Source organism: Rhododendron vialii, chromosome 6a (genome assembly GCF_030253575.1).
Source record: "Rhododendron vialii isolate Sample 1 chromosome 6a, ASM3025357v1".
Taxonomy (NCBI): Eukaryota; Viridiplantae; Streptophyta; class Magnoliopsida; order Ericales; family Ericaceae; genus Rhododendron; species Rhododendron vialii.
The window spans coordinates 12,418,040-12,440,020 of record NC_080562.1 but is presented as its reverse complement, the minus strand read 5'-3'; the positions used below and the strand labels follow the sequence as shown (position 1 = coordinate 12,440,020).

Genomic DNA, 21,981 nt, shown 5'->3' with positions numbered 1-21,981 from the left:
AGGAGCTGTAGTTAGGAACCTTAGTTCTCTTCCCTTGTGTAATAAAAGTACCCTCATGAGAGTTTTATTGTAATAACGAGCCAGACTCCATTTGATTTTATGAATAAAATATCTTTTTAACGTACCCAAAATTCGGGGCGTTACAGAGAAAATCTAAAAAACCTAAAAATTAAGGGGCTATTTACGTGTAAGTACAGAAAATTCAAAGTAATTTCTACTAGGTCAAGCCCAAATCATTAAATACACCCTTAAGGTAAGTCAATATTTTATGCTAAAAATACTACTCCACCAGTACTATTGATGACTGTTGACCAAATATCGGCATTGACCGGTGACCACCGGCGTTGACTGTTGAGAACGTTTTCAGAGCTAGTAGTAATTCATTCTCAATTTTGATAACATTCTCATACGTTCTCAGCACTGAGAACATTCTCATCTCAACACTGAAAACATTCTCAGCATACGTCTAGACTTCGAGGTAATTCATTCTTAGACGTTCTTAGCACACGCTTAGACTTAGTGATAATTTGTTCTTTGACGTTTTCAACTCTTAAAACGTTCTCAGCACATACCTAGACTTAGTGATAATTAAAAAGAATGTTATACTTTAATGGGAATTAAGGTGCAATTTTATGTATCTAGTGTTAACATTTAGGGTGCAAAGTGTAAAGTAAAATAATTTCTACACTCTTTTTTTGTTATGGTACTTCATTTTTTGTCTTTCAGTAAAGTTTTTTATATGTATTTTCTCACTAAAAGACAAGAAAATAAGTGTCATAATAAAAATAAATAATAAAAAGGATGGTAGAAATCATTTCCAAAGTGTTAATGCTAAACCGAAATAACCCACTCCTTGCAAGGGGAAGAAGAGCCCTATAAAAGAGAACAATCAGCCAAACCTGTTCCAATTTCCAAACAGAAGCATATGCCATCGTCATCGCTTCAAAGCGTGAATATCCTTTCCCTCGCCTTCTCAGTCTGCGAATCTAGAATTTCAAGAGAGAGAGAGAGAATGGAGGCGATTGGGATCGAAAACCAACCTGAAGCTCTGCGATCGCATCTCGCCGTTCGTTGCGCCAAAGCCGCATTGTTCCTTTCGCGTCTGAAATTCCCCCGAAATCGCTCAACGTACTCAACAACCTTCACCGAACACCAGGTCTCTCTCTCTCTCTCTCTCTCTCTCTCTCTCTCTCTCTCTCTCTCTGCACTATGTACATAAGTGACGCTGAAAAAATTGAGGTTAATTAATTACTCTGTTTCAGGGAAGGGAGATGGAGTTGAGTAGGACGGTGGAGGATCTGAGGAGGAAACTGGTGAGGGAGAGATTGAAGAATCGGAGGGTGAAGCTTTGCGGCGTGATGGAGTTGCTTCTGCAGATGGTGCTTTTGCTGTCTCTGTGGACTCTCTGTTTGATGCTCGTCCTCAAATTCCTCTGAGAAATTTGTCACATCGTAATCACCTATTACACCATGTTCGCTGACGATCTGAGATCGATATGAGCTAGTAATTCGAAATACTGTTAGGAAACATTTTGATCCACTACATACATAGTCGCTTGTATGCATAAGCAAGGATGATCTTTCGCATGCTGTAGATGAACACCACATCGCCGGCATTGTCCGTCATTTAGAGCTCACTTTCATTTTAATTGCAGTGGTATGAATAGAAATTAAAAACAAGCTTATTTTGAATTCTACCTCATATGCGTCTACTTTGATTACTGCATGCACTAGCGGCCTTAAGACTGATAAACAAACCAAGTTTTTTGAGTTGAAGCTCGTGTTTGCTCGTTAAAAGCTTATTTATGATCGGTTTGTTACGTAACACAAACCAAGCTTTAGCATTCTTTTTAAAAGTTCGTTAAAGCTTCGACCTAAAGTTTGATTGAGTTACTGTTCGGCTCATTCAATTAATGATGTTGGTGATCAACTTGATTAAAGCTCTTTTGAGATTTTTATCTAGTTTGATAAATAAGTCAAGCTTATACATTTTTTAAAGCTCATTCAGTGTTCAAGACAAACAATCCAGCACTCAGTGTGTTCAGCTCGTTTATCATTTCTATGAAATCGCACTGCATCTGATGGAGTATCACGCAGTGGGAAGTTGTTTTATATCCCTTATGCACTGTGCTCGTTGTAAGTTCTATGAGGTAACAATATCGTTGGAATAACCCGAAACTGAATAAACTGTGATTTTTTGTTATGCTGTTGGAATGGTTATTTTCCTGGTATAAGTAGTAAACATACATTGTTGAACAAGACTTGATGTAATGTTGTAATCGACGTATAAGAAAAGGGACTTTCAAGCATAGCAGATGTAAAAAAAAAAAAAAAGAATAGCAGATGAGGGGTGGATCGACTTCGAAATGAAGATTATCGCTACAATATTGTGTCAACAATATGCTGCTGCCACTTTATTTGTGCTTATGAATTAATTAGTAGCAACCATGCTTAATAATTTCTTAATGACCAAATCTAAATGATGGTGAAATTGATTTGCAAAACAAGATGCTAATACTTCCTCTTAAATTTTCAATTGCACAAAGCACCAAACTCGTATTTGCCCGTTGAAACGAGTCTTTCCAGTTGCAGATACAACACATTGGATTGGAGGACTACTCTTTTCCTCACCAAGTACACAACTACATAAGATAAAAATAAGATCCCTCAGCTATTTTTCGCACGGTAACAACAAAAATATAAAAGATTCATCTAACAAGTATGAAACATTTGTATCATTCTTTAACATGGGTTTCTGTTTTCTGGGATCCCAAACAATACGTAGTATCTTTCGGATTAAAGAAAAAATGCAAGTTGTTCAACGAGCATGTGACGAGGACATAAAATAAGGCAAAACTTTACAGGGTACTTAGAGACGCCGTCGGTCAGTAGGATTCGAGGGAGCATGTTATATTGCTTAGTGTCAAGCTTTGTTGGGATCCACCCATAGTGGTGGGGTTTTTATGTAAATATCTATAGCGTTGGGTATTGGTGTTTTTTCCCCCGAGCCCTTATATATATGTTGCTAACCCTAGTGTGTTAGTGTGAGTGTGTGCACAATGTGAGGGAGAGGGTGCCCGGTTGTGGCCTCCTCGGAGTGGAACCGGTTGTGGTTTCCGGAGAGTTTTTAGGTAGCTTATATATATGTGATTTACATACATAGTGAAAATTTTCTCTCAATCTCTCGTGTGTGTGTGTGTGTGTGTGTGTGGTATAGATCCGGGTCGGTCTCGACCCAACATCCTCGAACTACACAAATGCACTCTACCCTGGGTCCCTAGGTCTTGTCATATTATCTCCAACACTCTAGTTAATGCTGGAAATAAACTGTTTTTTCTCATGCAGAGAAACCTAATCACCCGTATTGCATGTTACAGAATCAAATTTCTAAAATAGAAAATTTCAAGAGAGAAAGTTCAACATGAAATATTCTATTGAGCCAAAAAACAATTATCAGCAGTGCCACCAAATCACAGATATTATCAGTTCCAGATACCATCCATTCAGAAAATTGTTTGTTACTCTCACCACCAGACCTCATTTGGAATACTTCTTGACAATTATAGAAAATATAGAAGTTTATTTACAAAATTCAAATGTCTGTCCCTTTCCCATTCTTCTCCTACTCGAGCATTCAACAACCTAAAAATGAAAGTCCAGAAGCAATATTATGACACAGAAGAATCGGGTGTATCAACAGATAGAAGGTATTACTTCAATTGAGTGCAAACAAGAAGAATATACTCCAACCTTTTGGACATAAAGCAGTTGATGCATCTTCCGTCAGTGCAGAAGTCCACAATTACCGTAGAGAATTCCACACATGGGAAAGAAAAATACTCTGTTTCAATGCTTTGTGTCATTGGTTCAATCCATGGAACAGATTTTATTGCAGAAAAAAGAATCAAGTAAAGCACCGAACAAGCCATACTATTATGTATGTTTGGCCAACCATCCTTAGACACTTTATTTATTTACTAGCAACCTGCAGGCAAGCCAAACCAAATAAGACATATCAATATGGACAGTAAAAACATACGAATGTGTCTATATGTGTTTTATACACGCATATGTAAAACTACTGTAAACAGAGAATGCTCAAGAAGATACTCTAATTCAATGAACCAAAAAAGGAAAAAATTAAGAGGTGACAATTAGACTGAAATAGAGATACCTCTAATCGAATGCATAGGGATCATCTGCATATGGATTCAGCGACCCTTCTGAGAACAAATCACCTATGTTGGAAGGGTGTGGATTCCCTCCCTTCATTCCCTTCATAAGGATTGGACACAGATGAAAAGTACAAATATACAATTAAAGAATACAATGTTGATAACGCTGAAAAAAGTAACAGAAAGGAAAAGAAAATTTTCCATTGATTTTACTATGACGGTTCACCATCCTGTTCATATTTGGTACCACTGCTTGAATTAAGAGTATTTTGTTACCTTGCGAACATCTCTGGGGGTAGAAACTTTTGGCGTTCCCTTCTTACGCTTTGTTGGGTCCTACCAAGTCATACAAAAAGGTAACAAAGAGGAAAAAATATGCAAAAGCAGCTTTTTATGCTCTCAGTCAAACAATCTCCCATATAGGCACATGGAAACAGTTGCTTACAAAAAAAGAGCGTATATACCTCAAACATGACCATACTCTTTGTTTTTCTTCGCTTCGTAATTGTCCTACCATTAGATGTTTCAACTTCATACTCACGGTGTGTTACCTGCCAGGCCATAGACAAATCCAGAAAGACGGCTGAAATAAAATGGAGGAGTCCACTCCGAACGTATGCACAAGTCAAAAACAACAATATACTTATATGTATGAATGGATCAAACTCCTAACTCAAGAAACTTTCCCTGATGATTCCAAACCAATTTCCTATTGTCTGATTGCAGTGAAACAATATTAGTTTGACTCCCTAGGAATCAAAACCTATTGACTGCTCAAACCCAACTGAACTGAAGGTTGTCCGAACTAAACTAAAATTTTCAGTGGACCTCTCTAGATATCATGCTATTCACCTACCTCAGGGTTTATAGAACACGTGCATTTCGAGATATGTATTCTCATAAACTAAAGCAGAGTCGAGAAGTGACTCACCTTCCTACTGTGCTTAGGAATACTCATTACACTTCCAGTATTCACCTTCTCCACTTTCTTCAACAAGGTTGAGACAGGTGTCTGTGTTGCTTTTAGGTAAGGTGAATCCTACACTCGACCATGAAATCATGAATTAATCTCACATTTATCGTACCCTTAAAAAGAACCTAAGTGAAGGGGAAAACTGATTGAAGCTTCCTTGTCACCTTTTGTACATTCTCCACAGAGACCGGAGCATGTTGGCTTCTTCTGCCACCTTCAGAATTTCTCACCTTGGTTGACGAAACAGAATGATTCTGAGATGTCAACAATAAAGAAAATCACATTTCAAAAGTAGAGATGATTACAAAAGAGTATGACTTATAAGGTATAACTTCAGTTGTAATTTAGCACACTTCACAAGAGAAAATAACATAATAAAATCTCATGCCAGGAACTTCACAACTTGTATTGCCATACTAAACTTAAAATGGACTTCCTAAAATTACTGCAGGAAATCCAATACTCTAAGAATTCAGAACTCAGAATATCTTTGAGGCTGATAAAGATTAGTCAGTCACCCCTACTAAAGAATGCACACATTAAAAGCCAATATCCTAACAAAACAATAAGAATGCACACATTCCCTCTGAGCATTTTAAGCCTTACAATTACTTTGAAGTTGAATTTCATTTTCCAGTATGGCTGAAGAAAAACACATCTAACAGTGCCCGAGTATGTGATAAGCCATGATATGCGCCAAGTCACTAGTTCTTACACCTGTGTGATAGCTAATCCATAATTAAACATGGTTCTAAGTTTCCGTCAATACTAGTATAGCGCTCCCAAGGGTTAGAAATGTATCTGTCGGTAGAATATTCTGTTCTTTGTATATACTCCAGAGCATCATCCTTCAGAGCGATTTTGTACAGCTATGTCATGGACGGTCCTCCTAACCACTTCAAAATTTCAACTTTTCCTATCTTTCTACCTCTATAGAAGACAAGCCTTCAGAGGCATCTTCAGAAGGTGTCAAAGCAGAAGAGTTGCTCAAGGTCCCAATAATGCAATTTTAGAGACAATCTAAATCTCTCCTGAACACTCAAACAAATAAGAGCTAACTGCTGGACTTGGTTACTGGGGATGGCCTGATGATACATGAGCATCAAGGACCTGTATAGCGGACCTACCATTATAATTTGTACAGAACTATTGGTATCGCTGTCCAGCATCATTAACAGAAGGCATAATGAAGGTAGGCTAGGTAGCTTTCAAGCACGCACTTAAAATAGAGTAACTAAGTAAATTGATGTTGTGCTTTTGCTGTGTAAGTAATAGTTGAAGATAGTGATGACAAAAAACATTGATCAAGCCTTTTTTTCATTTTTTGTGATGCCCATGTTAAATAAGCTGAATTTAAATTGGAAAAATAAACCAAAATGTGGAGAAACCCAAAATGTTTAGCTTTTATACGCGCCAAAGATTGGTAGTCTTTGCATCAGTGTGGACACATACTCAGACATACAGCGAAGGACGCAGGGGGAGCAATCTGTCTCACCTTTTTTGAGTTTACTTCTTGGTCCTCAGGTGGTTTGTCACTCATTACTTTCCACTGCAATTGCAACAACGCCCTTTGCCTGTCCTCCTGTTATACACCAGATCAAATAAGAAAAACCACTGATGACTTTGTCAGCACAAAGGTTACATACTTTGGATTTCTGGACGTCCAACTCCTCTTGAAGTTTCCTGCATTCATCTTCATGCTGGCATTTCAATGCCCTTAACTGCACTTCATGTTCATTCCGCAGTAGCGTTGTTTTCTACATAAATTCTGACAAGTTAGCCACTGAAACCTTGAAACCAAAACTCTTAATGCTGCCCATAGCTCATCAATAGAAAACATATACCTCTCTCAACTCATTTTCAGCTTGAAGTTGAACACGTTTTAGCTCATCACTGTGATTGTATTTAAGGTTCAATTCCTTTGTACTATGCTCCTGCTGGATACAGGTGATCTACCAAATGGATATACAAAAGTCAAACTTCTGTACTTAACAGCAAAATTTTGTTCAGAAGTTCTTAGAAACAACTTTTGGGCAACACTGTGCCAAAAAAACAACAAAAATGTCCCTTCAAAACCATTAATGTTTTTCTGGCTGATAGAGGGGTGATAAACTGGCAGTATGTAAACGCAAAGCTTATGTATGTTCTGATATACAAAATCTTGGCTTCACCTGATATAAGCAATGCTAAAAGGAAGGAGGAATTTATATACCATCTCTTGGAATACATGTTTGAGGCAATTAGAGAAAGAAAAAGAGTGATTCTGTGCCAAGAAGAATGACTTTTGGAAGCATTGGAACAAGTTGAAATTCATAAAGATCTAAAAGACGAAAAAAATCTAGTCCCGCAGGGTTTGGGGTTTGCTTTTTGGTTTTTTAAATATTATTTAAAGTTTTTTATTATAGATTGTTTATTATAGATTGGATAACGACACAACTTCTGATATTTTAATCTCATAAACAATAAGTCGTACAATGAATGATAATGCCATTTAACTGTAGCTTGAATCGTTTATGAGACTATTTGAATCTGTCAAAAGCTAAAACTGTAGATAAAAGATAATGAATGACCATTTGCTGTTAACCATCATTGCAGTTGGAATCGGATACATACCAAAGCAGCATGTTCCTCCTGTATACACATCAAATACTGTTGGGATTCCTCCTTGTGTTCTGCAAGCTTTTGGTCACATTTTCTTTCCATTTCTTGAACAGCTTTATCAGCCTGAAGGTCAAGAATGTTACCACGTCAGCAACATTATTAACGACCAACAGACGATGTAAATGACAATGATTATGACCAAACCTTTTCTTTCTCAACGGTAACACTCTCCAGCTTCTCAACCTCAAACTTCCTCCGGATATCATTAATGGCCTGATGACAACTCCTCCCAGTTTTAATCAAAAGAAATGTGTCCAAGCACTTTTAAAACATCATATAACGTAAAAGGAGAAGGGAGGCACCTGATCATTTCTCTGAGATAGTTCTTTCAAATGTCTTGACAATTCTAATTGCTTACGTTCAAGCATCGAATCGTATTGCATCTTCGCTTCAGAAAGTTTACTTTCAGCATCTACCAGTGCCGCCTGAAGCTGCAAATGTATTTTTATTCAGTACACTGAGCTAGAGGTAAAAATTATTTCAATATGTGGTCATTCTAATCTTAGAAACCTCTGCTTTTTGATCGTCCAGCTCTTTCTCTCTGTCCGTAGATTGCAGAACAAGCTGTTCCTTCTCGTCTAGAGTGGTTTGAAGTTGGCCAACTTGCTTCTCCAGTGAATCTCGATGCTGCTCGTGTTTATCAATTTCTTCTTGTAAACTTTCCACTTCCTCCAACTTTTTCTGTATCTCTTCCTGTAGTTTTTCTGTAGAATCTTTGCTCTCAGATTCCAATGCTGAAATTTTCAATAACAAGTCTTGCTGCAAGGTTCAAAGAAGCAACAATTTTGTTAAGCATATCAGCATATCACCAACAAAAGTCATGTAGATTAATATATTTACCATTTTACTCTCGGACAATATTAAACTTTCTGATAAAGTTTTAATTTCCCCCCCTGATTTGTTAAGCAACAATTCCATTTCAGACTTCCTAGAAAGAAGACTTTCTGCTTCAGATTCCAACCTTCGAATTCTCTCCTCTGCTAAACGGCATTCCTCCGCATGCTGTACCATTGCAAATTCTTGACCTTTCCGAAGTTCAATGATCGTATTGGTTAACTCCTTATTCACCACTTGAAGTGCATTTTTCTCTGATGTAACATGCAAAGTCATACTGTGGAGTTGATCATATTGTTTTTTAGCACACTGAGAACCAAGGTCTTTCTCCTCCTGAACCAACTTGAAGCAAGAGTCATACAAAGAGTTTAACTGAACAACCTTGTCTGAAAAAGTCAAACTTTGTTTATCAAGTTCATTTAACTTGGCAGCCAGCAGATTGGCAAAATCTTCAAGGTTCCTTATCTCTTGGAGTGCCTTGTCTAGTTTGCTAGCAAATTCTTTGTTGCTAGTTAGAAGATCACTCTTTTCTTTCTCCAACATGTCCTCTGAGATTCTCAAGTGTTTGAGGTCATCTTCCTTGAATCTCAACTCACAATGCAACTCTTCCAACTTCGAGTTTAAGCTCTCCATACCCAACCTATCAGCTGTTACAGTAGCTTCCAAATGCTTGATCATAGTATCTGAGTTCAAGGCAAGGCGCACTTTTATCAATCAAACAAAAATCAGAAGCAGTTTCCTACTATATAAGTGAAAGACTTGTAAACTCCTGGACACTAATTCAAACGAAACACCTCTGCAAGCATATAAGTGCTGATTACTACTGTCTGCGCATCTCTTCCAAATCGGGACGGCACATCATCAGCTTAAAAAAAACAAAATCCATGGAAACAGCCAGACCTAGTCTTGAGACAAACCATAGTCTGGTGTTCGATCCAAGTCGTAGAAAACAGCCAGACTAAGAGTAAGACATTTCTACTTGTATCCCAAGATTTGGAATGCCATAATATCCTTGTATGTGATGCACCTCCCAAGGAGGGTTACAACATGAGAGTCCAAATATTGTATCTAGTGTGAGCAAAACCATAACCGCAATTAAAGTAGAAACTATTCCAACTTAGACACTTGCACTCTTGTTCCCTCTGAAGGACTCACGAGATAAATTTGGCTAGATATGACCCCTTAGCAGGACTTGATCAAATGGAGGTGTTAGGAGAATTGCCATGTTTTGACATGGAATTGGCGAGAGATGTATCATTCTAATTGCCAGGTCATGACTCATGGGGTGGCCAAAAGTGAAAGAGGAAAGGATTGCCAAACCAAGTCCAAAGTATTTAGAGAGTAATATATCTGCATGCAATCACCATTGAGAGACAAAACTCAAAAAAGAAAATAGAATTGCCAACTGCTCGTCCAAAAATGAGAGAAAATTTTGCACCCGAATTATATCCATGCCTACCCTTGGGAAAAAAATTAGTTTGCAGTAACAAATCAGTGATGGAGAATATACAAATGCAACGAAATACGTTATAACATACTCCTATCCTTCAGCACCAAAAGAAGAAATCTTTGATGAGCATTAAAGACTCAAAAGGAGCAATATAGTATTAAATGTTTTGAAATCCGTCAAATAAGTCATTATGTTAAATGCGTAAAGGACTCATATCATTATCTGAAGAGGGAGGTAGCAGCAGTAGCAGCAGCAGCAGCAGCAAACTGATCATACAAACCAGCTCAATTCAACTCAGCAAGCAAACAATAGTTCAGTTAGTCTCAAATTATGTTTTGGTCTAATCTCTAGAAAGTTCTCAAAAAAGAAAAGGCCACATGAGGCATTATACAAACATGTAGGTATTTTAACCTCAAAGTGTTAGCATGGAGCTTATTCAAGTTGCATTACGCATTACAAACTTTACAAAGTACTTCAAAAAGTTAGTTATTCAAAAAAATAGTTTGAATCCTTTATCGCATTCTTTTACACCCACATTGATTAATTTCCAACCATAAACTTCTCTTTACAACACGCTGCCAGAGTGGCCAATCCAGAAACAGGCCATCAACAGAAGCAATGAATCTCATACACAAAAAACTTCAGTAAATGGTGAACGGTCTCTACAACATGTGGCCACGAAGATTCTTACCTTTTTCGTCGATGAGATTGGCAGCTTTGCACTGTTCATTTCTAAAAGATTTCTCGACCTCATCTTTCTCAATGCTGAGTTCTTTAAACTCTTTTTCGCCTACATTCATAACTCAAACACATGTTAACCATGAATTAAAGAAGTACAGGAGCAGAAATCTTTGGTTCCATACTGAAAACTGATCAGCTTCCTCCTCAGCAGCTTCCTTATTTTTTAAATGGATATGAAATTTATTGTGAAACAACAAAACATGAATAACTTACAATTTCTAACAGTTTCTTCTGAACACTCTAATTTCAAAGACAAAGTCTTCATCTGGTCGTGCAAATTATCAATAGCTGATGCACTGGATGATAGCTTATCTTCAAAGAATTCCTTGTCTTTCTCAGCTGTTGAACAAGATATAGAATACTCACCATTCTTAAGAATATCCAAATAAGTTAATTACTAGTCCAAGAGTTACAAAGAAAAAAATAAATAAAGAAAACCTACCATCATGAACCTGAACGGCTAGGTGTTGTAAAGTCTCAGTTAATTGATCGAATAAAGTTTTCGTCGAAGTGAACTTAGATTCCAATCCTTTCCACAGCTTCTCATCCTCTTTCTGCTTCACTCTGAGTTTAGCATTTTCGTTAAATGCATTCTGCAGTTTCTCTTCCAATGCATGAATATGCTCTGTCAATTTCTTCATCTTATTATTCTGCATTTTTAAAACTACTGACCAGATTATTTCTCTTATCTAACCAGAGCAAGAAGATACTCCCAACATCTCCATGAAGTGCAATTGCACTTCCACACGCTACAAAAATACAAACATATTTCGAGAACGGGCAATCCACACGCATGCAAGCACGCACACGCACGCACATATGAGGGGACAAACACGCGCGAGCACACACACAAGCACGCAGATATACAGGAACACACACGGCGTGCACACACACACACACAGAATGAGAACTAGATTCCTCATACCGCCAATTCAAGATCAGTTTTTGCAGAAGCTTGTTCCTTAACCAGTTTCTCTGGAAATTAACAAATCAATGACAGGATCAAGAAAAACATTCAACTTTTATCACAGAAACTCAATGACGGAGCAAGATTTCGATGAAGCACCTGCAGTGAGCTTCAAATTGGCGAAACTTCCAGATGGACCTGAATTCGAGTAGGTTTTCGCCGCTCCTGAAACGGATCCTGACAACGATGATCTGAACTGGTCCAAGTTCTTCATCCCTGACAATCCTACCAGCCTATTCATTTCGAGATCTGTACTAAGTTTAGGCAAAAGAAAACCCTAGGATTTCGTTCTCGAAGTGTAGAGCTTAATCGTGGAAATGAACTCGAGAAAAGCCCTAGAAATCAGTTCTCGAAGACCTCGATCTCGACTCAGGAACTTAGGTTTGGATTGGAGAAGTTGAAATGAACGGAAGTTGAAACCCTAGAAATTATTCGTCGAATCGTTCGCTCTCAAGGGGAAGGAGCCTCTGGAGGTCTTTGAGAATGTTAAACTGTGTAGTTGAAATGAATTGGGCGCGAAGTGTTGTGCTATTTATAGGGCTCTGTTTGGGAACATCTGAGGCGGTTGGACGGTTTAGTGGATGTTCTGATCAGCTGTGGGTGGTCGCACCGTCCTGCCGCGTGGAAGAAGGGCCGCAAAAAAATCGAATCGAGTTAAGTTTTAGAGTGTTCAAGTCCGTTCATTAAATTTTTAAGCGAACTCAAACTGAGCTCGAACTCTAAGAAAATTTGGCAACCTGAGCTTCCCTTGGTTTGAATGAAACTCAAACTTGTTCACGAGCCTGCTTCCCATAATTTGAGTGAAACTCGAAATTGTTCACGAGCCTTAACAAGTCAAAAATATTAGATATTTTATGTTCTTATACAAGTCTAGAACTATAAAATAAGATTTTTATTCGTACATAAATAAGTTCATACATATATAAAATAAATAAGTTCATAAATAAGTTCATACATAGATTTTTATGAGATATATACATATACTTCGAGTTCTCGAGCCTAATCGAGCCGAATATTGCCAGGTTCATGTTCGGCTAATTTATTACATGAGTTTAAAATTGAGATTCAGGTTCGGCTCGTTTAGTACCCGAACTGAATTTGAACGAATATTTACCGAGTATAGTCTAGAATAGTTTACGAATAGCTTGGTTCATTTGCAACCCTACGTGAAAGTAATCACGGTCACGCTTGGATGATCCAAGTCATCTAAAAACATAATGTGTAGTTCATAACACAAAGGATGATTTTAATAGAAATATCCATGTTCTACTTTCTCCAAAAACCTTCTTCTTCAAAAAGAAGGTAATTTCAAACTCAAATATAACGAAAATGAAAAATATTTTTTAAATTTTTTTTACACCGTATTAAAGATCTCAATGAGATCTATCAAACAAGATCCATATTAGTAGGAAAATTGTTTGCTTAAATATATGATTTTTGACCTTGAAAATTGCCTTCTTTTTCTTAAAGTTCTGTTTTTTTAGAAAGTGGAACGGCCTAAATACTTCATCTACTATGCATATCTATCTTGAAGAACACTGAGTTAAAATCTAGACCTATACTAATTTTGGACGGATGCAATACAAAGTATGAAAGTAATTAATTCTTTTTTTTAACAAAAAAGAAAGTGAATGCCTTGTTTGAAGATGTGTGTTCAAATTTAGAGACCCAAACTTAGATCTCTATTTTAGATATCCAATATAGAGAGCTTCCTTAGAGTAATTTTAGCTATCTATTTTCAAGATATAGAATATGCTTGAAGATGTTCTAATGGCTACGGTTGAAGAATATTTGTGCTTCCTTTTGTTTTGTGGGGGTGACAAGTCTCATTTGCCCCCTGATCTTCATCCACAATGGCTTCTACACGAACAATCTCTCCCTTACAGTAACTAAAAACAAGAGTTGAATTGAAAGGTTTAATTTGGCACAACTGATTGGGATATGGAATTCTATGCGTAAAGAGGACATTTCTAAAAAATTTACAATTTGAATTTTAGCAAAATAATTGGCTAAGTGATTGTGAAAAAGCAAGAAGTGTTCCTCTATAAAGTTCCGAATTTATATTCTCGCGGGGCCAAACATTTAAAATCTTACCGAGGTAGGGTAGAAAATAACCCTTGAAGAATCACGTGACAGTACTCGTCCATGCAAACACGTTAACGAAATCTAAGTTGTGAGAAAATAATCGAGGAACCAGTCACTCTACAGTCTACACACCTCCGAGCTGTGGGGCAAATAGAATTGAATACTGTGTGCGGCGATAGAAGCAAAGCTCCATTTCCGCCGCTCTCTTCTTCCTCATGTCCAACTTCCAACGTCATCCGCATAACATTGGCCCTCCCTCCATAATGGCAGACGAACTCCAATCCAAACCCTAGAAATCCAATCTCCAAATAGCAAACTCATTATTATACTTACCATACATTTCACCTAACTATACCTCTAAATTAGTCGACACACGTTACACTACCCCTCGCATTTTTTCCAATGCCAGAACTCGATGCCTTGTTGAGAAACTCTACCTCGTTCGAACAGCCTCATTGCAGAGCTTCAACCGATTCGATTTCCTTACTCGGAGTCGGAGGATTATTCCTCGAAAACACCGTTTCCTCTTCAATTGTTGACGTATTTTCTGTAGATTCCTCTAGTCGTCGTCGTAAGCCGGTTGTTTTTGGGGGGCTCAGGCGGAGAAGTAGGGTTTCGGCTTGTGAATTTTTGTCCGTGAGTTCGTCAGTCAGCAGAACCGAAGAGCTGCTGAGGAATTCGACCAAGCACTTTGTGCAAGATGGAGGTAAGAGCTCAAAGGAGACGGAAGAGGCGGCGGTTGGAGGAGGGGGAAAGAAGCAGAAGGTGGGACTGCGGCCGGGACGACGTGGCGCGGTGAACACCACGAAGCATCTTTGGTCCGGAGCTGTGTCCGCCATGGTGTCGAGGTCTGCGTTTTTCTTTTACTCTTTCCTCATTTCCTACACCTGTAATTTGCTGGCTAGCTACAATGCAGATAAGTATTTGGCAATGTTGCTTCAATGGTGATAGAGAGATAGGAGGAAGAAATTTAGCTAGAGCGGGGCCCGATCAGGGGATATAAAGAGAGAATTTGGTTAAGAGAGAAATCTGTGCTAAGTTTTGCACAACCCATGGTAACAATAAAATTTCGATACAAACTGGCCACTGGACTTGAATTTTTGAGTAATCTAGCAAAAGCATAGTTATTAAAGGCGAGAGATGCACCGAGGCGCAACGGTTCTGTTGGGAGTCTAGGCGCAAGACGAGGCGCGGGCCTAATTGAAGTGAGGCACAATTGGGGGAGGAAAAAAAAAAAAGGCATATACTAATATTCCAGATAAAAAACATTACTACAATGAAGTGTCGAAAGTATACATTGTAAAAAATCAATAAAAACATCTACCAAATGCCAATAGGTCAAAAACTGTTGCATAGAGAATAACTAAAACGCCAAATTCAACAAAAGACGATCTTCCAATATATGAAATGAAGTTAAACCAACTAATTATCCATTTTTCACAATTTCCGTGGTTGGAAAGAGACGAGAGATCGACGCCAAATGGAGGTTCAGAGATCGACGCTGTAACAGAGGCAGGGATCGTTTTGTTTGAGTTGTTCGACTGAGATATGAGAGATGGATGTGGTGTACAATTTTCCTTCAGAATTAAATTTGGTGTGAACTGAAAGAGGCTCACAGGCACGCACCTTGCACTATTCTAAAGGCGCTCTCCTTGGTCGCCTAGGCCTCGCCTGGGCACCCTCCAGGCACCAAGGGTGAGTCTTGATGCACTTTGGGCCTAGGACTGCCTTTTACAAGTATGAGCCAAAGTATAGGTTCTGCAAGGAATTTGGCTACACATTGGAGATACTGAAATGGTTGCTCATTTGTTGCTTGGGTTGTTGCCACAGTGGCAATAACTGTTTCTCCTTTTATCCGTGGTATGTTCTATTCTATATTGGAAGATTTTTGAAGCTTTTAACATGGCTTTATCATCTATCTTTTGACTATTGCTGAAATACAATTTCAATTTCCAAAGTATTAAGTCAAATGAGGTAAAAGACATTATCATACCATGTAGAAACGCTTTTTCAAAACAGCTATGTATAGGCAAAGCAAATTTGGAGACCAACTGGTTTAGCTTTTGTTGGGTATTCTAGTACACGCGTAATTGGGAGGTGAGGGGTAAATTTTTTTACGATGGCAAAGATTGAGTTTCTCCCTCGTACAGGAGTTTGTTAGTTTATTTGTTCCAGATATGTGGTGGCTATTTCTTGAGTAAATTTTCTTGCTTTTGTAATTGGTCTCAGTTTAGTTGCTGCAATTGTAATTTTTGGTGCAGTGTTACATTGTCTATAAGAGACCCGTGTTGTAGTTATCGTTATATTATGCAAATGCTCTCCTACAATTTACAACAATTTGGCAAGATTCAAAGTCCAGTTGCAATAAGTAGGGATGGCAAATTTCTTTGTTTATGACTGGACAAACATGGACCTTTTTTTTTCTCATGCTTATCTGAATTTAGTCTTATGGATTTGGTGAGTTGATCTTAGTCTCTCTTCTGTACACATTTGTCAAGTTATGGGAAATTAGACTTGCATGATACAGGTGATGGGTGGTGAATGCCCCATCTGATCTAGATTGCCCAAACCTTGAAATCAGTATGTTCATTACGGTTGTAGTTGCCCATTTTACTTCTCTGACTTAAGAAGCTAAAAATTTATGTAAACATTTTGGGCATTTTCCTGTAAGCTCGTACTGATTAAAAAGAATATATCTGTTGACTTACAGCTTCATCTGAAAATTCCTTTCATCTTTGTCAACTCTTTTGTTTCTTCATTGAAATGTACATCACCATGCGTAGACACTCGAGAACTCGACCCATCTTACTAAGGTGGTGGGACAGGTGGCTTTAGGGAATTTATTAAGACAATTTGTCCTATGGTATAAAACAGTAATGGTTTGTCACTTCTTTTTCACTGGACGCTATTGCTTCTGTTACAGTAATTATTAAACTCCTCATGCACCACCATGAAAGGGCAGGGATGTGCCATGTTTCTTGCAGTAAACGTTTCATTTCTCACTTCTGATAAAATATCAAAAGTTGTCTTCCGTTTCACATGTAATTTACCAACAAATTCAACTAAGCCTTATGTCCAATCAATTTGGGTCAGCTACATGAATCCTTTTGCTCCATTCTGCGGTGTCGAGGGCCATACTTTCCAAGAAGTTTGCTAAATTGATACACTTTTTAACAATTGCATCCCATGTTAATTTAGGCCTCCCCTACCCCAAAACATTGCCATTGACGATAATATTATTGGTTTTCAAATTTTTTTATTTGTTCATCGTATGTGATAAAAATACCTTAGGCTATTCTCTCTCTCAACTCATCTTCAATTTCTTTCGTTCAGCTCGGCAAGTCATCTTCACTTGGTGCTACCCCTACCAATTCATGCATGTTTTCATTTCTTGTCCTATCTCTTTTAGTCTTAATGGTTTTACCGCAATCCACCTTAGCATTTCTTATTTAAGCTACAATATCTTATTTAGGTGTTGTCTCTTAGCTACCCAACTTTATGTCCCGTATAATGATGTTGGCCTTACTCGGCTTGATTACCAGATCGGATTTTGTCTCCTGGAGAATAGAGCCATGCAATTTGAAAAACTTTGAGGAGCCTTGATCAATAATTTATGCTCACTGTGCGTGCTTTTTGTTTTCCAATATGAGGACTGATTTGATTTTGGTTAGGAATTGATAAGAACTTTTCCTTTGATTTGAAAAAGACTTCTCTTATACTGTTCTTAGTCGTTTTACTGAAGTTAGGACTCTGGGTTTCAGGTTACCTTGTGCTTATGTATGATTGGCTTTTAAATGACAAATGCCATATGTTTTATGCTTTTGGTTTGATTTAGCTTGTGAAATCCTACATTGCCTGTTAATTTAGACTCCGCTATTTTAGTTCTGCGTGTTTGTCAGTGGTAATTGTGAAATTGTGCAGAATTCTCCTCTTGAAGAAGTTTCAATTCTGGAGAATAAAATCCTGCCTCTGCTCTTTGTTGTGTTCCTCAAGAAATTGCTGTAAAACATTAACACGTCATTCGAGATTGAACATATGATGTTTCCCATTTGCTTCTTCCGGGACACAGACGGGGAACTGAGTCTCGAACTATGATCTGTTTTGTTTTGTCTGATATTTAGTTGGGGATCTGTCTCACTTTTTTATGTGTGCATAAATTGGATTTTTTGTCAGAACTCTCGTTGCACCACTTGAGAGACTAAAGCTTGAATATATGGTTCGGGGTGAGCAGAAGAATCTCTTTGAGCTGATCAAAAGCATTGCAGCTTCGCAAGGCTTAAGGGGATTTTGGAAGGGGAACTTGGTCAACATACTTCGCACAGCTCCATTTAAGGCAATCAACTTTTATTGTTATGATTCATACAGGAAGCAATTCCTCAGATTCTCTGGCAATGAAGAAGTCACAAACTTTGAGAGGTTTATTGCTGGTGCGGCATCTGGCATTACTGCATCTATGCTCTGCTTACCACTGGACACTGTATGTGACAGGAGATGTTTCTTTTCCTTTTTGCATGCATTACTGTAGGGAGATGTACTTGCGCTTATTGGTCCTTCTGCAAGTAGAAATTAATAACTCTAAGAACAGCACGAAGTAAGAAGAAAAAGAAAATATTGATGACGGTCATTGTAGTGAGGATGTTGCAACTTGAGACCACGTAAACCTACCTATTCATTCAAAATGTTTGTTGTTCATGTTACCCTATTACTATGTTTTTACTTGTGTTTTTCCGGCTGCTATTAGCATAACGAATGAGGATGGCACTGCGTGAATCAGCGTCTCTTGTTTATTTCAATCATGATTCAGATACACTCTTCCTCACTAGAGCCTTTTTAGAAATAGTAGTTTCGCCTGGGTAACAGTTTGATTGACTGGGATTGAAATGTAGTCTCGCTTGAACGTTTTGTTGGCATTCGTAAGGTAGCAATATCTCCAACATTTACATACTATGCACATACGTATATGCATAGTATGTATATGTAGTTTAAATATCTTGTTCTCTAGTTAGGAAGCTGAAAGACTTGGGGGCAAGTGCTTGTTTGAACTACTGATACCGAAGTCCAAAGGAAATCTCTCGTAATCTTTTCAATCCTTGCAGCAATAAGCACCCACAGTAACAGACACCTCTTGGCAGAATCAGTTTGAAGGCGACTTTCGGTTCAGAAGAACAGCCAAAAAGAAGTTCAAGGTCAAGGGCCGAGTCAAAGAGCTGTGCCGAAATCCTGCCTCAAGGAAGGTTTTTATCACTGCTGTTAGTACTCTTAAGGTTTTAGATCCCTGCGAGAGGGACAAGGTTAACAGCCAATAATGCAGAACTTTCCCCTCAATTGACTCAATGCATATCATATTTAAAAGTTGAATTTCTTCTTTTATAGAAATAGGAATTACATAGTTACTTCCTCAGTATGCGTTAAAGCTACTGTAATTGAAATTTTCAGATCCGCACAAAATTGGTGGCACCTGGTGGGGAAGCTTTGGGTGGTGTGGTGGGTGCTTTCCGCAATGTTATCCTGACTGAAGGGTTCTTCTCTCTTTACAAGGGCTTATTGCCCTCTATTATGAGTGTGGCTCCTTCAGGTGCAGTTTTCTACGGGGTGTATGATATATTGAAATCAGCTTATCTGCATTCACCTGAGGGAAGGAAAAGGATTCAGTACATGAAGGAACAGGGCCAGGAACTGAGTGCTCTAGACCAGCTGGAGTTGGGACCCGTCCGAACCTTGCTACATGGGGCTATTTCTGGTGCTTGTGCCGAGGCTAGTACCTATCCATTTGAAGTTCTCCGGAGGCAGCTTCAGTTACAAAGTAAAGCAAACAAATTAAGTGCATTGGCGACTTTTGTCAAGATAGTGGAGCGAGGAGGCATTCCAGCTCTCTATGCAGGACTGTTTCCTAGTTTATTGCAGGTATGTGGATGCACTGCTCTTGATTTCTAGTTATGTTGATGCACAACTAATTCTTTAATATCATGTTCTGTCATCCATTGTCAGAATGTTGTTCTATTGATGTTCTGCCGTAGTTAATGGCTCTAAGATTGCACTTGGTCAGTCTTTGAGAACTTGTTACAGCCGCTAATAGTGCTAAGAGCCTAAGATAGTTAATAAGGCAGGCATGACTGAATAAATTTTGAAATTTGACAGTCAAGGATATCCTCATGGAATGGATGTCTATTATGCATTTCTTACTCTCATTTCTATGAGGGATTAACTAAAATATGCCCTCTTGACATTTCCTTTGTGCCTTTATGTTGCATGGACTCTTCAAAATATGGGAAATACCATGGACATTCAACGCTCAGATTATATTATGAGATTGGTGTCCGGCATACTTATTTAGACATTAACCTAGAAAGGCTTTTTGGTTATAGAAGTCTACGATTATGCATGAAATGCTCCAAGGCATAAACAAGATTTGTACTAGATTATAAAAAAGAGTATCAGACAAGTGTCAGAGAGTGTCCGAGAAGTTTCAGTGTTCGACACCGACACGTGTCAGACATGGACACTTATCCTTCTTTAAGTGTCCGTGGTTCTTAGATTATGAATATTTTGACATGTCCCCATGTCCTTGAGATGCAAAGTAAATGAATCTAACTCACCGCACCTGACTGAGTTCATGTAACAGCTTTGTGGCCACTTCATCAAATTTTTCTTCATCTACGCAGGTATTTCACTATGGTAACCATCGCCCAAGGGGTGTTAAATAACCTCAATAAATGTGAGAAAGTGTATCGAAATACGAAAAGTGTGTGCTTAACGGGAAAAGTAGGTTGGAATTAGTGAAACCTTCATTGGAAAGCTGGACATTTTTGTAGTATATTCACTGCAATTGTGGGCGGTGGTTAGCAAGATCCTTTCATAGATACCATTCTCGGATGTGTCTTTAACCAGTATCCCATATGAAATCTAATTTCTTTGAGCTGATGCATCTGGTGTCGACTTGCATGAGTCACATTTGAAATGCTAATGGGAATGAAAGTGGTCTCTGTTAGTTTTGCATGATGTGGTCTTTCCGACTCTTTCTTCAAAGTGGGGTTCTAAGTGGAATTAATGGTGTTTTTATCTTTGTTCATGTGACCATTTCTTAAGTTTCCAATGCACATCTATTTCAATAGAATAGATCAACCATTACCGTTAATGATCTTTCTGTTGAATATTCACCGCATATTTAACTGTCTCCCTATATGTTGAATTTTGTTAAAAAGTTCACTCATAATGCTGGTGATCTTTTGAATACTGCAACTTTTCATTAGGGTACTAGAGTTTGTAATTCTTGCACATCCTTTTGTTTTGAAATATATTCAGGTCTTACCTTCAGCTGCTATAAGTTACTTTGTCTATGAGTTCATGAAGATTGTTCTCAAAGTGGAATAAATTGAGAACAGATGCACTCAAGTCAAAGATAACTACCAGAGAAAAGTCTAGAGTCAGAACTAAAATGATTGCCACCGACTCTCTCTCTCCCTATCCATCTCTCTCTAGATGAATAAGGTGCAGTTTTCATTTGGATTCTCTCTTGTAAATTGTGATTCACAAATCTCGTTACCTTCGTCTTGACAATGAAACACAACACGATTAACGATTGTAAATTTGGAGTTTCCTTCAAGGTCTTGTTATCCTTGTGCAGAATAATATCCTTGCCCATCTGTAGCCTATCAGTGGTAACAAGCTCACTTATTACAAGTGTATGGTCCTTTTTATGTTATAAACAGAAATATAAAGACGATGCAGTAGCAAAGATGTTTTGACAAAAATTGTATTTCACTCTCTACTTCCAGTTTTGTAGTTTTGGGTAGTCCATGTCAAACCTTTAACAGGGATTGTTATATCTGTCCAGATCAGTTGGTGAGAATTGTCGTTCCGGTGGTTTTATGTGGTTCTGCTTTCATAAGATTACCCTTGGCTCTTATTTTCTGATAGATTATTTTCTAAAGAGTGAGAAGCAGGTTAGTTTGGTTACCAGCCACTCCACAATGCCTGTTGGTGTTTATTTTGACGGGGCAAGTCAATCTATGGATTGCCTTCTTTTCTCATGTTAGTTGTTTGTTTTGTTTGTTCTTATATTTCGTGGGTAACTTCCCCGCCCCGTATGGTGTGGT

At 38.2% G+C, this 21,981-nt stretch overlaps 3 protein-coding genes across 5 annotated transcripts; 2 read left to right on the top strand and 1 right to left on the bottom strand.

Moving 5' to 3' along the window:
- The first annotated feature begins 870 nt into the window (after window positions 1-870).
- LOC131328917 (uncharacterized) lies at window positions 871-1,696 on the top strand. Its single transcript, XM_058361881.1, has 2 exons — window positions 871-1,156; window positions 1,263-1,696. The coding sequence occupies exons 1-2, from the start codon at window positions 926-928 to the stop codon at window positions 1,434-1,436; spliced, it is 405 nt and encodes a 134-aa protein (XP_058217864.1). The 5' UTR covers window positions 871-925; the 3' UTR covers window positions 1,437-1,696.
- Window positions 1,697-3,395: 1,699 nt separating this feature from the next.
- LOC131328915 (synaptonemal complex protein 1-like) lies at window positions 3,396-12,335 on the bottom strand. 3 transcript variants are annotated; one of them, XM_058361879.1, is made up of 21 exons: window positions 11,900-12,334; window positions 11,759-11,808; window positions 11,276-11,483; window positions 11,047-11,172; window positions 10,784-10,882; window positions 8,649-9,325; window positions 8,319-8,567; window positions 8,111-8,239; window positions 7,953-8,021; window positions 7,761-7,871; window positions 6,992-7,099; window positions 6,794-6,904; window positions 6,643-6,729; window positions 5,312-5,401; window positions 5,106-5,213; window positions 4,639-4,725; window positions 4,451-4,510; window positions 4,174-4,274; window positions 3,931-3,984; window positions 3,750-3,840; window positions 3,399-3,641 (listed from the first exon to the last, which is right to left on the bottom strand). In XM_058361879.1, the coding sequence occupies exons 1-18, from the start codon at window positions 12,039-12,041 to the stop codon at window positions 4,176-4,178; spliced, it is 2,610 nt and encodes an 869-aa protein (XP_058217862.1). In that variant the 5' UTR covers window positions 12,042-12,334; the 3' UTR covers window positions 3,399-3,641; window positions 3,750-3,840; window positions 3,931-3,984; window positions 4,174-4,175. The 3 variants fall into 3 exon arrangements, with proteins under 3 accessions (XP_058217863.1, XP_058217862.1, XP_058217861.1); XM_058361880.1 differs by having other exon boundaries at window positions 3,396-3,641; window positions 3,750-3,984; window positions 5,312-5,377; window positions 11,900-12,335; XM_058361878.1 differs by having other exon boundaries at window positions 3,750-3,984.
- Window positions 12,336-13,992: 1,657 nt separating this feature from the next.
- Window positions 13,993-21,636, top strand: LOC131328914 (probable mitochondrial adenine nucleotide transporter BTL3). The gene is made up of 4 exons (XM_058361877.1): window positions 13,993-14,733; window positions 18,059-18,362; window positions 19,322-19,789; window positions 21,188-21,636. The coding sequence occupies exons 1-4, from the start codon at window positions 14,288-14,290 to the stop codon at window positions 21,254-21,256; spliced, it is 1,287 nt and encodes a 428-aa protein (XP_058217860.1). The 5' UTR covers window positions 13,993-14,287; the 3' UTR covers window positions 21,257-21,636.
- The last annotated feature ends 345 nt before the right edge of the window (window positions 21,637-21,981 follow it).